Genomic DNA, 15,291 nt, shown 5'->3' with positions numbered 1-15,291 from the left:
ACGCTGGGATACGGCGGTACTAGGGAGGAGAAGCAACAGCGGAGGCGAGTTGCTTTCACGCGTTCACGATTTCATGTACAATTATTACATCACGGGCGGTAGTTGTTTAAATAGCATTTGCCGCAGGTATGCTGTGTTGAAACGCATCGATGATACATGGTACGTACGGGTTCACTGCGTACACCGTGAGACTATTACTTTGTCAGAATATTTCGTTGTGCTTTCGTATGCAGAGTCTATTGTTATTTTGTCTTTGTATTTTTTTTTTCTTTTTTTTCTGAGAGTCAGAACAACATGTTTCTCGCAATGCACACGAAATACTGTTGCGCCAGACCGCCTTCCCAACTAGGCGTGGCAAGTAATCGGCAAAATCCCAGACTCCAACTAAACCGTGCATCACGTCACAACCGCAACGACGAGCGAACCACGACAAAAGACGACTGCGCGCGAACATTCCCCGTCCCCTCTCCGCCCATTCATCGAGGAAAAAAAAACGTGCACATCCACCACGATCCCCCGCCTCCCTTCCGACGGGTCGATTCCCCAACACCACCACACAGCGCGACCATGCCGAGCCCGAGGAACTGGGGTCTCTGGACCAAGGTCATTGTAGCGTGCGTTCCTCGCCCCAACCCCCCCACGTTTTTTTACGTGCCCCGAATTTCGAGGAGTGTTTTTTTTTTTTTGCTGACGGGCTTTGCAGGGGCATCGGCGTGAGCGTCGGCGGTCCGGCGCTGACGTACTGGGTCGTGCCGACCGAGGAGGAGCTGCGCGCGCGGTACAACCCGGACCTGCTGCGCAAGAGCATCGAGGGGCGCGCGGAGCGCGAGGCCGAGTTCAACGACTTTGTCACGAGGCTCAAGGCGTATTCCAAGTCGGACAAGCCAAGTATGTATTGACAAACCGGGGGGGGGGGGGGGGGTTGCCGCTGACAAAGGTGAAACTACTAGTCTGGACCGTGATCAAGGAGGAGGAGGAGAGGCAGAAGAGACGAGAGGCTACGTCGACGAAAGAGTTGGCGAGAGAGGCGGAGGCGAGGAGGGAGGCGATGCGCAAGGAGGTTGGGCTGGAGTGAGGGGGGGGATGGATCAGGGGAGGAGGAGGTTGATAAGGCGAGGGCGTGATTGGATCTGGTCGTGTTCGTTTGGCGCCGTGTATTATAGCAACAAACGTGTATCATCATGTTTGCAGTGTACTTTTTCTTCTTCAGGCCGAGGAGTCGTCGAGCACGGAAGAGGGACCGCTGCAAGTCACTTATAGCAGCAACGGGACTACACATTTTGAGATGATTGCTGACAACTATGCTTTACTTGTTTATACATTGACAATGATATCAGATCCAACTCAAATTGGTATCAAGAAATGGCAAACGCTTATGTAACCGACCCATGACTATATAAACATCAAAATAAAACAAACTCCTAAAACTCCTCATCATCGCGCGGTGCGCGACGTGTTATGACCCTATTGAGATTTCCATTCTCCATCTCGACAATCACATCCGCATGGTGCACCGCGCTCATCCTGTGCGTCACCGTCAGCACCGTGCAGTGCGCAAACGCGGCCGCAATCTCGGCCTGGATCTCCTCGTCCGTCTCCTCGTCGACGCTGCTCGTCGCCTCGTCGATGAGCACAAGGCTGGCCGACGTGTGCTGCCGGCGGAGCATGGCGCGCGCGATGCACAGCAGCTGCTTCTGGCCCTTGGAAAAGGCCAGGTCGCGCAGCTGCACGTCGAGCCCGCCGTGGGCCTGGATCAGCGGCCACAGCTTGACCCGGGTGAGGTGGTCAATCATGACGTCGTCGCAGATGCGGTCGCTGTCGTCGCGCGCCTCGTACGGGTTCAGGTTGACGCGGATCGACGCCGCCAGCTCCACGTCGTCCTGCGACACGGTGATGATGCGCGAGCGCAGCAGGTCTGGCGGGATGCTGCGCACGTCGCGCCCGTCGATCCGGATGGTGCCGCTGTAGTCGAGGAAGCTGAGGAGCGCCAGGAGGAGCGACGACTTGCCGCTGCCTGTGCGCCCGATAATGGCCACCTTTTCGTGCGGCTGTACGGTGAGGGACATGTCCTTGAGCACAGGGCGCGACGACAGGTCCTGCGGATCGTACTTGGCGGTGACGCCCGCGAGGTCGACGCGGCCCAGAGACGGCCAGTTGTCGGGCAGCTGCTCGCCGGGTTTGAGGACGGGCTCGGCCTCGAGCGGCGTCGTGTTGTTAAATTCGCGCACACGGGCCATGGCACCCAGAGATGTTTCCAGATTCGACCAATCCTTGACGAGGTACGACATGCTCTCGCTCAGGTTAATGAGTGTCACCAAGGACAGACCAATGGCACCACCGCTGGTCTTGTCAGGCAGGTTGACGGCGAGGCCAACGAGGAGCATGGCGACGCCGGCCACGGTCAGGTCCATGACGAGCGCGAGCCAGCGCTGAATGGCGTACATGTAGTAGTAGGGACGCTGCGAGTAGTCCAGCAGGCCGTATCCCTGCCACTTAATGTCCGACTCCCACTGAAACGCGCGGATATGCATGATGCCGTCGCCGACATCCTGGAAGAGGGTGTATAGGGGCGACTTGGCTTCGAGGTCCATGTGACGAATTTGTCGAGAGGTGCGCAGGTAGAATCTCTGCATCTGCCAGAGAAAAATGAGCAGTGCAGGCACCGCAATAGCAGCATAGCTTGCGCCAGAGACAATGACTCCAATGCTAACCAAGCAGGCAACAGAGGTATAGGTAAACTCCAAAAAGTACTGCGGCAGCTGTTGCGACAAGAATCCAACATCTTGTGAGAACTTGCTGACGAGGACACCGCTCTCGGTCTTGGTGATGAACGGCAGCTGGGCCTTCATCGTCGTATCCAGCAACTGCTTGTGCAGAGCACGCGACGACTTGGGCACTACCTTGTAATAGTAAAAGAACAAGCTGACGGCGAGTGTGATAGCAGTACCGACGGCCAAGGCAGCATAGCCGTAGAACCACTTCATATTTTGCGGATCTTGGTCCATCCAGAGGCTGGCATAAATCTGAGGCAGGGCCCTTATGACGGCAGCAAAGGAAATGGAAAGAACCCAGAGAACAATCATGGAAACTCCACTGGACCGGAAATAGTACATGTACAGTGAAAAGTCACCACGTTGACGCTGGTGCGCCTGGTCCTTGGAAGGCTCTGGTGATGGCTGGGGCACAAATGGCTCGACTTCCTTGGACAACTGAGAGCTGCTCACCAAGTACTCTTTTCGGATGAGGTCGGGCGAGTTGTTGACCGTCTCCTTGATGTGACCCCTGCCGTCTAGAGCGTAGACTGTGTGTGCGAGGGGGAGATGCTCGCGAATATTGGTAGTCATGATGACTGTTGTACCAGTCTGGGTGAGAAGGCCATCCTCCCCAAGCAGGCGGGACAGAATAATTTCAGCCGTGTCAGAGTCCAGCGCGCTGAGAACGTCATCGAGGACGATGACGGGGGCGCGGGAGTAGATTGCTCTCGCTAGCGCAACGCGCTGCTTTTGACCGCCACTGATGAGGCCACCGCCGCTACCAACCATGGTCTTGTCGCCGTCCGGCAGTTGCTCCAAATCCTCTTCCAGCGCGCAAGCCCAAATGACAGATTTGTACCAGGGCAGAATGTACTCGCAGTGAGCAATGACGCAGTCGCGGATGCACATATTCTGGAGCCACGGCGACTGGTCGCAGTAAGCAACACGAATTCCTCCCATGAGGACAAAGCCGTGGTCGAGCTTCTGCTCGCCCAGGATGGCCCTACACAGGGTGGACTTGCCGGAACCGACAGGTCCGACTAGCATGGATATTTGGCCTGTGCGGAATTGGATGCTAATATCATCAATGAGAGGAACTGCGGCATTCTCGAGTCGGTTGATAGTGACGTGGACAAGTTCGACAGCAAAAGGACTGGGTCCTTTCTCAGCCGTTTCACGGGCTCTCCTGAGATTCTCGGCTTGTATCATCATCATATCAATGGGCGAGCCTTCGGGCGGACCGTTTCCACTCTGGCGAGTATCAAGACGTTCTTCGAGCCGCAAAAAGGCCTGGATACGAGTCAATCCAGCATAGCCACCAACGGCAAAGGGCAGGTAAGTGAGCAGGTGGGTCATTGGACCAACAACGACGGCAACGACGGACAAGACCGTGAAAAACTGTGCAGTGGTGAGCTTCTCGGTTTCTCTGGTCCAGAAAAGAGCTCCAGCGACCACCAGGACCGGGGTGATGGCATCGGACAATGCACCGGCAGAGAGCAGACCAACACGCACACTGCGCTCGGGGAGCGAGGTCTTGATTTCGTCTTCGCGAAGGGCCGTGATGTGGTTGGAATAAAAGGGGGCGAGACCACTCATCTTGATGGCCTTGAGCTGGGTAATGACATCCTTGGTCTCGCCGACTCTCTTTTCAATCTTTTCGTTCCAGGTTCTCCGAGCGACGCCAAGCTTCTTGGTGTAGTAGGACGAGACAACGGCGGACAGGACGGCGGGAATGAGGACGAAGAAGCACGCGCCACCAATGATCTTGGCCAGCATAAAGATGGCCAGACCGAGTTCAAAAGCACTGGCCCACAGGTCGTGAAAGGTTGTAATGGTGAAGGTCAAGGTTTCGATATCGGCGGTCATGAGGGTCAGCGCGGCCGACTTTTTGAGTTGGGTGTGAGTAAGCTTGAGTGCCTTGTGCAAGATGGCAGTGACGAGAATACCGCGGGTCAGGGTGGCGGAGCGATAGGCGTGATGCCTGTAGTATCCTCTGCTGATGGCAATGCCAATGTAGACCAAAGCGGTGGCACCGACGAGGCCCCCAGAAATTTCGGAGCCGGGATGACCACTAACGACAGTGTCAATAATGGCCATTATCAGCCAGGGTTGGGAAAAAGTGAAGCCGAGGAAGCAAATGCGAGGAACAATGACTCGTAAAAACTCGGGATAGAGTGTGCGGAGGAGAGCAGAAGCAAGAGAGTGATTCGAGGTTGGGCTCGCGGTTTGCCAATGAGGCTCAAATTCGGTATGGAGGCGCTCGGAGCTGAATTCAGGGCCCAGGTCCTTGAGGTCTTCGACGCGCAGAATGGAACGGAAGCCCAGTTTGAGGGTCGTGTTGACCCAGAGAAACAGAGCCCGGCCCCAAAAACCGCTTAGGGTCTCGCCGCTCAGTAGGGGTTGAGAATTTCGAGATGTGACGAGGCGACGTTTCGAAACTTCTTGGAGGAGGAGCAGGACGAATTCAGCGACGACGACGGCGACAGAAAGACCAGCAAGCGCACGGAGATCGGTGCGCAGAAAATAGGATCTCGTCTTGGCGATATCGAACAAGACCATGAGGGTTAAATAGAGGCTGAGGAGGGTCGAGGGTCGGTATGAGTAGATGTGCTCGGCGTATAGAAGAAAGAAGACGCAGATGGAGCCAACACAGGCGATGGCTGCCGAGGCGACAGCCAAGTCGTGTCGGGGGACCGAGGAGATGGCCCAGAGAGCAAGACTGGCGACGTGGCAAGAGAGAAGCAGGACGGTGCTGAGCATCTTGAGCCAGAGCAAGATTCCTGGCTTGACGCATGGTTGGCGGCGAAAGAGGTGATTTACGTGGAGTGGCGTGAGGGCGATGAAGACGGATGTTGGCACAATAGAGAGGATGGAGTGCTCAAAGGACAGGGTAAAGTCGAAGACGCCCTTGAGCGCGGGACCAAAGGCGCCATCGCCATCGGCGGCCATGGTCCTGGCAAAGACATCCATGCTCTGCATCAGTTAACCATGGGAGAAGCGAGTGTCGTCGAGAGGCATCTGTTTGCGGCGTGTTTGGGAAGAGTGTTTGCCGGGCGGCCGTTGAGGGAGAGGTGTGAGATGCGAAAGTGATGCGACCGACAAGAGGACCAGAAGCAGAGAAGCTCAACGAGGAACTGGTAACCAGAAAAGCCAAGGAGAAAAAAGGTTGGCGTAAATTCAAAAGTGTGGAGGAGATGGGAATGTAAAGAGATCGGGGGGGCGTTTTTGTTTGGGGTCCCGTCCCCATGAAGACGAGGAAGATTCGGGGGTGGGCGGGAGAGAGAGGGAGGAGGGTCCAGGGTCATTAGGTAAGGCTGCGAAGATGGTCTGAGATGAGGACTATCTATTTATTACCTACGCAGTGTTATTATTGGCAGCAGCAGCAGCACGACAAGACAGGCAGACACGACAACACGGCTGGTATTGCGGGACAAGATGGCGGGCGGCCACCACTGCAACGGGCGACGGCCAAGAATTTTTAATTTTTACCTGCAAAGACCACCAAGACCGCCGCCAGTGCGATGGAACCGCTGAGCGCAAAATAGACTCTCGCCCGGATGGGAAGGCGATTGACGGGCTAGCCACACACTAATGCAGGACTCCAGTGCGCGATGCTACGCTGCGTCAAGGACTCTCGGGGCACAGGCCCTGCCGATTCTTGGAGACTTGGTCGCTGTGCGTGCAACTGGTCCGTCCCCCCTGTATCGCGAGGAAAAGCAAGATTGGTTGTTGAATACGTGGTGCTGTCACCACCCGGCCAGAAGTGGGAGGCGCATAGTGGTGCTGCGACAAGTTGCGCGCAGACTCGAGACAGCGGCTTGTACCGCTTTCTCGTCGTTGCGTTGTACTTGTCGTATGACGGGAAAAAAAAAACGATAGTTAAAATAGAGACGGCCATTTCGTACATGCCTATTACAGCACTAGCCCAGCCCATCTCCAGGCCGCCGGGTCGTCTCACCGATAGCAAGTTCGCGCTGCAAGTCCGCAACTGCCGGCCCAAGACAGTCTGTCGATGCCTGAAGACGGGCTGACCGGGGACGCCTGTCGCCATCAGGGGGGGGCAAACGCACTGCTACGGTGTTAACTTGTATAGTTACTGGCTGGTATGGGAACTTTTGGGGGGGGGGGGGACTATGAGCAGGGCTGCAGAAACTCAATCGCGGAATTAGCACCACGGTCATCAAATCCATCATGGGCAAAACTCGCTAGCCGAGCGCACATCAAACAGAGACCAGACTTTGGGGACGGGACAAGTGTCGTCAAGCGAGCAATAAGATTCGTCCGTTAAACGAGGATTTTCTCGCGCAGCAATCGGGGGAGATGCCGCAGAGGAACCCGGCCTCTCCCAAAGAGGCATGTCAATGCCAGCTAGCAGCTTGCGACGGAGCGCTGGAAATTTCTGGGCAGAACAAGCTGCAGGTTATAGACGTGAAACACGGACGCTGGAACTGTCTTGGATGTCCGCGCGAGCCGGTGGGCAGATTGGCAGAACCAGCCAGCGCCCATCTTCCGTGTCCACGCGAGAAGAAAAAAAAAAGTGAGACCAGCGGCGGGGGGGGTTGACAGTGGGTAAGCATAGCGAGAGGGCCCGTGTGAAGCTGTTGAGGGCGAAACTTGATAGGCTTGGCTCGCCGCAGCTGGGAAGCAAGGATGGGGTCCTCCTGGGATGCGCGGGCAGCACTAATCCGAAAGAGGAGAGAGACGCCAGCGGCTGACAGTCGACCACTGACTCGGAGGTTGAACCAAGGTTGCATGCAATCTACGTTGACCCCACGCAAGGGGGGGGCCAAAATTGCATGTTGCCCACCTATTATGTAACAGAAGAGGATGCAAAGCAGCAAAAAATCTGGAGAAAACTGATAAGCTGGCGAAAAACCCCAGGATTGATCATTCTGCACGCCACAGCCCGATAACCGATTACGCAGGTGAATGAGCTGCGGAATCGCGCAATATTGCTGACCATTCCGCCAACCCAGCTGTCGTCAACATGGAGGGGGGGGTACAGGTCCCGACAAGCTGGGTCTGTGGCACCATCGGTGTCACCGTTGGTTCCAGCTCCTGCATGAGGCCTAGTAATTTGACAGCAAGATCTAGTTAATTGACAACAGCCCTAAACCTATTTAGGGAATATGGAGCTGATGGATTGTGTGTTGATAGTGTGTTGATTTGTGTGTTGATTGTGTTGATTGTGTGTATTGTGTTGTGATTGTGTGTTAATTGTATGTTGGTTATGTGTTGATTGTATATTGATTGTGTGTTGATTGTGTGTTGATTGTGTTGATTATGTCTTGATTTTGTCTTGCTTGTGTATTGATAGCGCTGTTGATAGTGCTGTCAATACGTACATAGTGTCTTGAGTGTGTATAGTGGTTAACGGAATAGGTGGCACTCCTGCCTTCTGATTGGCTAGAAATTCTTTTAGCGTGGCACTAGCGTCCTTGACGGTCTATACTTCCTAAACGGGTTAACGCTGTTCGTAATTGACTAGATCTTGGTGTCAAATAACGAGCCCTCGCCCTGCATAAACTACATTACACGGAGCACGGAGCACGGAGCACGGGACTAAAGAAGAAGTGGCCGGCAGAGTTGTCGTCATCTCTATTATCAGTATGCCATTATTGTGCAGCGGGCGTAGACGAGCTCTATCAAAATGAAACTGGAAAGAAATCAAAAAAAAAAAAAAAAAATTAGACAAGAGACAAGACAAACAGGAGAATACGGACAAAGTGATCCGCAACCATTCAGCCATCTGGAAATGTCAATGTCGCCCGGTTCCTCGAACCCCTTGCAGGCCGTAAACGCCGCCTCAGAACACGAGCGACCGCCGTGCCCGACACACGTCAGCCCATCATGCATCCTCGTCCCAAAAAAAAACACATAGAGAACTCCGTCTAATCCGATATTGCGAGCCCAATAAGAGAGAGGGGGGAAAAAAAGTTCCGCATGAGGTGCGGTTGTGCAACAGGTAGGAAATGACGTTGCGTGGTTGGTGGGTGGTGGTTGTCGACGTGCGCCGACGGCAACCGATGCCTGCCGTGCAGTGAGAAGCCGATGACCATTGGTGATGGTCTCTGTCGTATAGGTCGTCATGTATTTTTTTGATTTTTTTAGGGGGGTAATGGGCGCGTCGTGATAGACGACGCTTATACTCCGAGGACCTCTTTGGCGTCTGCGGCAGAGACCTCAGCCTGGTAGGCGCGCGCGGCGGCAGCGCCGGGAAGATGGATGTTGGCCGTGGTGGCGAGCTGGTCGCGGGTGAACAGTCCATCAACTAAGTGCAATTTGTTAGCTTCTTTTCTTCTTCTTATTTATTCTTGCACTTGGGGTTGTCTCTGTTGCTGCGATCAGGGGGGGAGGGGAGAAAGAAACATACGGGGCAGGCCTTCAACGGTGGACTGCAGCGCAGCCAGCGCGAGACACAGAAGCATGCGAGCCTGCATATTTGCAAAAGTGACGAGAGTGATGGAGGCTTTTTGGTTGGATCAACGAGGATGAGGAGTGACTAAGAGGGAAGAAGTAGGGCGTGATTTTTTTTTTCGGTTCAAGGAATGACTGTCAAATCTCATCTACCAACTCAAAAGAGTAAGAAGATGCAACGGCGAACGGGAATCATGGTTTTAAAGGGAAAAAGAGCAGGTAGCCAAAAAATCAAATACGGGAAACGAGACCAAGAGGCTCGCCCAGGTACAGCGGGGCAATGGGCGCTTTTTTGCCCCCGTAACAAACTCCCCAAGTCAAAACTACTGAACCTAATAATAATAATTGACTGACTAGTTATCCGTCGGGCAGGTTGGCTTTTTCTTTTTTTTTTTTTTCTTTTCTTTTTTTTTCTTCTTTTTTTTTCTCTTTTTTTTTTCTTCCCTCTTCCCTTCTTCGGTCAGCCAAGGCCACCAGCTTCCCGCCTTGTTTTCCCGCCAGCTTGTTGTGCAAAACGTCAAACATAAACATGTCGAGTTAACATACAAGTTGCTTGCGACGGGCCCAGCAGGATACATTTCATTCCCAACTCGGACGGGTACCCATTTCTGCATTTCCGTGTTTTTGGCCCACAAAGTGCGCGGCCTGACAGCCTCGTTTTGGAGTTGCTCCCCGGAGTTCCATTGGCGTGCCCGAGCGATTCATTTCCACGCGGCGGCCGTGACACCTGCAAGTGTTTCTGGCAACTAGCCAAACTAGCGTAGGTAGCTCGTCGAGGCGTCCAGCTGCGCTTGAACCCCCCCGTTCCGTTGCCTTCTAAAAACGTGACCGATGTCTTCTGCAGGAACCTTGGCGCATTGGAAACGGGGACAGTTGTTCCTCGCAGTTCCGCGACGACGGCATCTGATATCAAACATGTCAAACCTCTGTCGCGTGTCCCGAGTCAAGTTTTTTTTTTGTTTTTTTTTTTTGTTTGGCTCTCGCATGCATGCCGTTGTTTCCAATCCCGGAAAAGAAGTAGCTTCCATTCCATTGGATTTCTGTAGCACTCACCGCACGCCGCGCCGAAAATGCATGCCAAACCAATACATGCAGAGGAGCTGTGCGCATGCCCTGCGCCACAAAACGCCACCACCTGTCCCCCCCCATCCCCCCCCCCCCCCCCACCTATCCTGGACGACCTGAACAAAGGGCCGCTGTGACACAACCTAGAATTTCAGACAAGGGACACACAGGATCGAGACAAGAAAAGGCCGAGAGTAGCACATGATTCTCGTTATCCGAAGCCAGCCAGCGCGGGAGGCGGTTCATGCCGTGCGAGGCAAAACTCTGTCGTCGGCAAACTGACGGGAGCGCCATTACAAACCTCCCTCCCCCCCCCTTTGATCTCAGTGCCCAACGCCATCACGGCATCAAGGGGGTGGCTGGCTCTGCTTGGATCAAAGCTCAAAAGAGCCAAGAGTTGGCGCTCGCCCAAGTACCGAAACTAGGAAACTGCGAAAAGAAAAGAAAAGAAAAGAAAAGAAAAGAAAGAAATAGAAAAGAGGCTTGCATTCCCGCTCATACACTTTAATTTTGCCCAGAAACTTGGCGTTTCTTGTCCGACACTGGCGGCTCCGCCCAGACGGCGCATTATCGATGTAGTTGCTCTGTAATTAGTTATTACATAACAAGATGGACGTATGTATGTATGTATAGCTGCATGCTTCATTATTAACTACAAATTAATTCTCTCGCAGTTGCGTTGTCGAAATAACTCATGCTGCAATACTTATGTGACTCGTGGTGGTGGTGTCGCTTGACCAATGAACTGCGTTCCTGCGTCAGCATCAAATTACAGGACACAGGACTCGTTTCGCCTTGTTTTCGTGTCTGAATAACCACATGCAAATAATAAACGACGCTTTGCACACCATCTCGCCTTCATTGTCCGGAACTCGCTGCGACCGCCACTCGCTGGTGGCGGGCTCCCCTCGGCCATCTGTCTAAACGTGGTGCGACACGCATCTTTCCATCATCAACACCGGGCAGGCAGCGCAGGTACATCAAGAGGCCCGTCGTAGATTGAGGCCGCGTCCAAAACGTCGCAATTCACTATTCCCGCAATTAGGACCCATTGCCGTCCGCGTGTTAGACAGCCACGATGCGAGGCCACGCTGGCAAGCCTTTGTCTCCATCATCATCGCCGAACCCCCCCGCCCCCGCACGCCGAAGGGGGGAGCGGGGAGTTGCCTCCCGAAGCCTGAGTACGATGACGTCGGTTGCTGCTTCATCACCTGCAGGCTCCCGCGTCTAGTTACGTGGAACGTGTTCTCGGCGCAATACAAGACCCATCATGAACAAGAACGCACCAAGTAAGTCGATTGCGCAGAGCCTGGGCAGCAATGCGCGGTGGGGTGCCACCTTGGTTGGAGAGCAGAGGCGCATGCCGTAGTTGGACAACTGTGCGGTTCTTGACGCGGCTGCTCCGAAATAACGGTCATGTCGGAAGCGGTAAATCAGCACGTTTCTCTGCAGGCGCGGTTAGCTTTCGATGCCGGATGCTCTTCGTGCAGGCACCCAAGCCTACGAATGACCGAAAAAGGTTGATCCGTGTGATGACATTGTCTCGAATCCAAGACACATCATCTCGACCCTCAAACCTGCACCTTTCGCACCCTGCATCCATGTCTCGGATCGCCATGATGATCCTCCGGTCAAACAACGGAAAAAAAGGATAAAGACGGCGCAAAGCAGCCATGTCACCGGGGGGGGCTTTCCTTGACGGCCTGCTCTAACACATCGCAGCAAGCCATCGGCAACTCATCACTCCGCGACTCATTACCCGTTCAACGGACCGGCTGCTGGCTGCATACAGGGTGAGACAGGCGGAGGCTGTCCAGCGCCGCCAGGTGCCTCAGCTGGGAGCGGTCCGAGGAGGCCTGTGTGATTCGTATGCAACACTGCCCGCGCAAGCCCAGCCCCTCGCATATGTAATCTCACCAACAAAGGCAACAGACGAGATACTAATACAGGTAAACCCGTGCACGAATACGAGCGATGCAAATGCCACATTTGTGCAGTCTGTGACGCTGTCCGATGTCTTCCCTCACACCCAAGACAGTGCGGCTGAAAAGCTCATCGCTATCCAGACCTCGTCTCCAAGTCAAGAGAAGAAAAACATACCAGTAATTAGAAAATATAAACAGAGCAACTATGGAGGGACGACTGAAATGGCTTATCCCCCCAAAACTTCTCATAGTCTTGTCCTGGGTGAACGCGCCCTCTTCTGCACCATGTAAGCATCCGAAGACAATGGCTGACGGGCACCGACGCTTCATTCAGCCCCAAACCGGCCACGTCAATCTAGAATCGCCTCTTCTCTGCGCCGCAGGTCAAAAATAGGCCTTGTCCAGACCCTATTCGCCAGGAGATCATTTCAGCGCCGCGAATTTTGGTGCCGTTTCGGGCCGTGGCGGCAAAAGGAGGCCCGGGTGCTTCCCGTAATGAGAGCAAGCCGATGCGAGCAGGACTGGTATGGCTTTGGGGACTGTTTCCTTCCTCCGGGTTCTGCTCGAGGCCATTTGCATCGTTTCTGGTCCCGGGTAGCTGTGATACTTGTGTCGGCGTCTCTGCTGTGGCCACTCCCTCAAACGACCTCCTCACCTTGTGATGGCGCTTGTTAATTATGTCATGATAAAGCATACGACAAATGTATAGAGTTCGTTTCAAACACGTATCCGAGGCGTGAAAAGCACCCGCGAAGCGGCACCGCGATTTCATCCCCAGGACCATCGTACCACATGAATCATACAATGCCATCGTACTGCGATAGATTCTGGTCCAAGCTTGCAGTACCGTTTTCCATTGTCAAGAGTCAAAGTCTCCTCCAGGAGTCGTCTCGAGACAAGCAAAGGTAGACGAACTTCAAAAATCTGAACCGGATAAGAAAACCAGGAGAGGCTGGACAAGCAAGGGATACGAAAGTTGTTCGCATATCTGGAACACGATTTGGAATGACCTTCAACATCCAACATCGCCTTCCCCAGAGTAAATTATTCGATAGATAGAATGCGGTCATGGGAGGTGTTACGTCGACATCTATCCACGCTGACTATCGCCGACTCAGACGAACGCAGCCGACGCATCCAACACATTACATCATAGTTACGAAAGGGTTGGTTTCGGCCAAAGCGGTCTCATCTTTGACTTTACCACCCACAACTCTTTTCTAAAGCTCGCCCGACCGCAGTTTACCAAGTCAACAGATGCCTTCTCCTTCCCGTTGTCTACACTCCCCTCTCGTCCGTGTAAAACCCAGACGCCAGTTCCATGTCCTTCGAGCCCAACCCCCCTTTCTCAGCCATCGTGATACTCCCAATCAATACATGCCGCAGATACCAGCACCGTCATCAAATCCACTCGATGGAGCCAATAAATGATCACAGATACCATAGCACTCTTCAAAGTCCCTGGAGTGTCGATCCCAGCGGTGACGGTGACAACATCTATGCCATCTCGGAGCAGGCACTAGACATGTTGTGGTCAAGATGTACTAGCCACAAAAATATATGGCAACTACGGAACGAACTTGAGTAGCTCGGTAAACACACCCTCGGGATCGTCTTCATCCCCGTCGGCCTCTACTTTGCAAATGAAAGTATACCCGAGGCCTTTGTAGAGATTCGCTCCCATTTCTGCAGCACTTACACCCTGGGTAACATTGTCTAGCTTGCAGAGGCTGATGCTCCAACTAACCAGCTTGGTTCCATGTCCTCGTCTCCAATAGGCCGGATGCACAGCAACCATGTTCATGAATGAGAAACCATAGCAGTAGCTGGAGACTAGTCAGTATCATTCACCTGGGACGAAACGCAGTACCAACTTTTTCTTCGAGGCACCGACGATATCGCCCCAAGCGTCATAGTGTTTCCTATTGAGATCGCGGCCCAAATACGGCGGCAATTCTGGGTATTCGCCTAGAGTAGTCGTTAGCACAAGAGGATATTGGCTGAGGTTCGGAGTATGTTTCTTACCATCCTTGGAAGCAAACTGGCCACGCCTGTTCGACCCCGGCTCTAGTTTAATACTCGCAACCCCCACAACGACTTTTTCGCCCTCGGCAGGAGGTGTCCAGCCATTTCCTGGCGGAATGATGGCCTTTGTGCAATCATTTTCGTTGGGTATAAAGGCGTCCTCGACAACGAGAACAACCACCTCGTCGTTGCTCATGGCGTCCTTGAACTGCGTGCGATACGACAGCAAGGTATCGTCTGGGAACTCTTCGTGATGGGGTCTTTCCCATCGGAATAGAGGCGAGTAGCAAAACGAGGCTGCGGCAACAATACCAATTCGCAGAATGTCTGCAGGCGTGGCGACCCGGAGAACACCGAGAGCAGGACTGGGCGGCGGGCCGGACATGGTTGCGACTTGAGCCCAGAAAGAAGGCGAGAGATGTTTAGAGAGGAGCAATCGCGAACGAGGAAGAAAAGATGATCCCTCGGGGTGAGGAGATTTCAGAGCCTCGTCGCAGAGACCCTAGACTCTGTGTGTTACACAGACCTGCCACCCACACTCAGCCAATCAGAGGGCGACAGTTCAGGCGAACTGACCTAACATTCAACTATCAGCAGTTTAAAGTTGAGTTTTTAACGTCACGCACGCATTTGTAGGCGTTTCCGGAGGTGACTGTCGCCTTTCTTGTAGCGCTCTCGAAACTCCTCATCGCCTCCCACATCAGTCCCACGATCCTCTGGTCCTCTGACTCTGTTCTTCAGGCTCGCACGGAATCTTATGAGACATTTTAGCAGTTCGCAAATGTAAAACATTGTCGATGTTTTGTTTTGGTGCAGCGCAGTTTACTTGGATCGGCTGCTTCGTGTGACCGCGACAACCAATAAGATGTTGGAGACCTTGCACCTCCTATACTCATTCGTATTGAGGTGTGGTTTGATTGCGACCGGTCACCAAATTCTTCGGTCCTTTTCATCGAGGATCAGATGACAAAGCCGACGAGTAACAGGTTTTTAGGAGACGTACACGAATACAGAGACAGTACAGTAGCAGACATTCTGAGAATAGACTTTAGATTCTCTATAATAAAATATTTCTAATTGATTCGCTTTCTAACCTCGATTTTTCC

At 53.4% G+C, this 15,291-nt stretch overlaps 4 protein-coding genes across 4 annotated transcripts; 1 reads left to right on the top strand and 3 right to left on the bottom strand.

The window, feature by feature from the left end:
• Window positions 1-294: 294 nt before the first annotated feature.
• Window positions 295-1,381, top strand: CCM_03283 (CBP4-like protein; the record flags this gene model as incomplete). The annotated part of the gene is made up of 4 exons (XM_006668434.1): window positions 295-614; window positions 704-888; window positions 951-1,071; window positions 1,192-1,381. 4 exons carry the CDS (start codon window positions 295-297, stop codon window positions 1,379-1,381), a joined length of 816 nt encoding a protein of 271 aa, XP_006668497.1.
• Window positions 1,382-1,421: 40 nt separating this feature from the next.
• On the bottom strand, window positions 1,422-5,702 carry CCM_03282 (ABC multidrug transporter, putative; the record flags this gene model as incomplete). The annotated part of the gene is made up of 1 exon (XM_006668433.1): window positions 1,422-5,702. One exon carries the CDS (start codon window positions 5,700-5,702, stop codon window positions 1,422-1,424), a length of 4,281 nt encoding a protein of 1,426 aa, XP_006668496.1.
• Window positions 5,703-8,896: 3,194 nt separating this feature from the next.
• CCM_03281 (uncharacterized protein) lies at window positions 8,897-9,193 on the bottom strand (the record flags this gene model as incomplete). Its single annotated transcript, XM_006668432.1, has 2 exons — window positions 8,897-9,024; window positions 9,127-9,193. 2 exons carry the CDS (start codon window positions 9,191-9,193, stop codon window positions 8,897-8,899), a joined length of 195 nt encoding a protein of 64 aa, XP_006668495.1.
• Window positions 9,194-13,508: 4,315 nt separating this feature from the next.
• On the bottom strand, window positions 13,509-14,570 carry CCM_03280 (uncharacterized protein; the record flags this gene model as incomplete). The annotated part of the gene is made up of 4 exons (XM_006668431.1): window positions 13,509-13,657; window positions 13,763-13,862; window positions 13,908-13,986; window positions 14,035-14,570. 4 exons carry the CDS (start codon window positions 14,568-14,570, stop codon window positions 13,509-13,511), a joined length of 864 nt encoding a protein of 287 aa, XP_006668494.1.
• Between the last annotated feature and the right edge of the window lie 721 nt (window positions 14,571-15,291).

Source organism: Cordyceps militaris, assembly GCF_000225605.1.
Source record: "Cordyceps militaris CM01 unplaced genomic scaffold CCM_S00002, whole genome shotgun sequence".
Taxonomy (NCBI): domain Eukaryota; kingdom Fungi; phylum Ascomycota; class Sordariomycetes; order Hypocreales; family Cordycipitaceae; genus Cordyceps; species Cordyceps militaris.
This window is presented reverse-complemented; position numbering and strand designations above follow the sequence as displayed.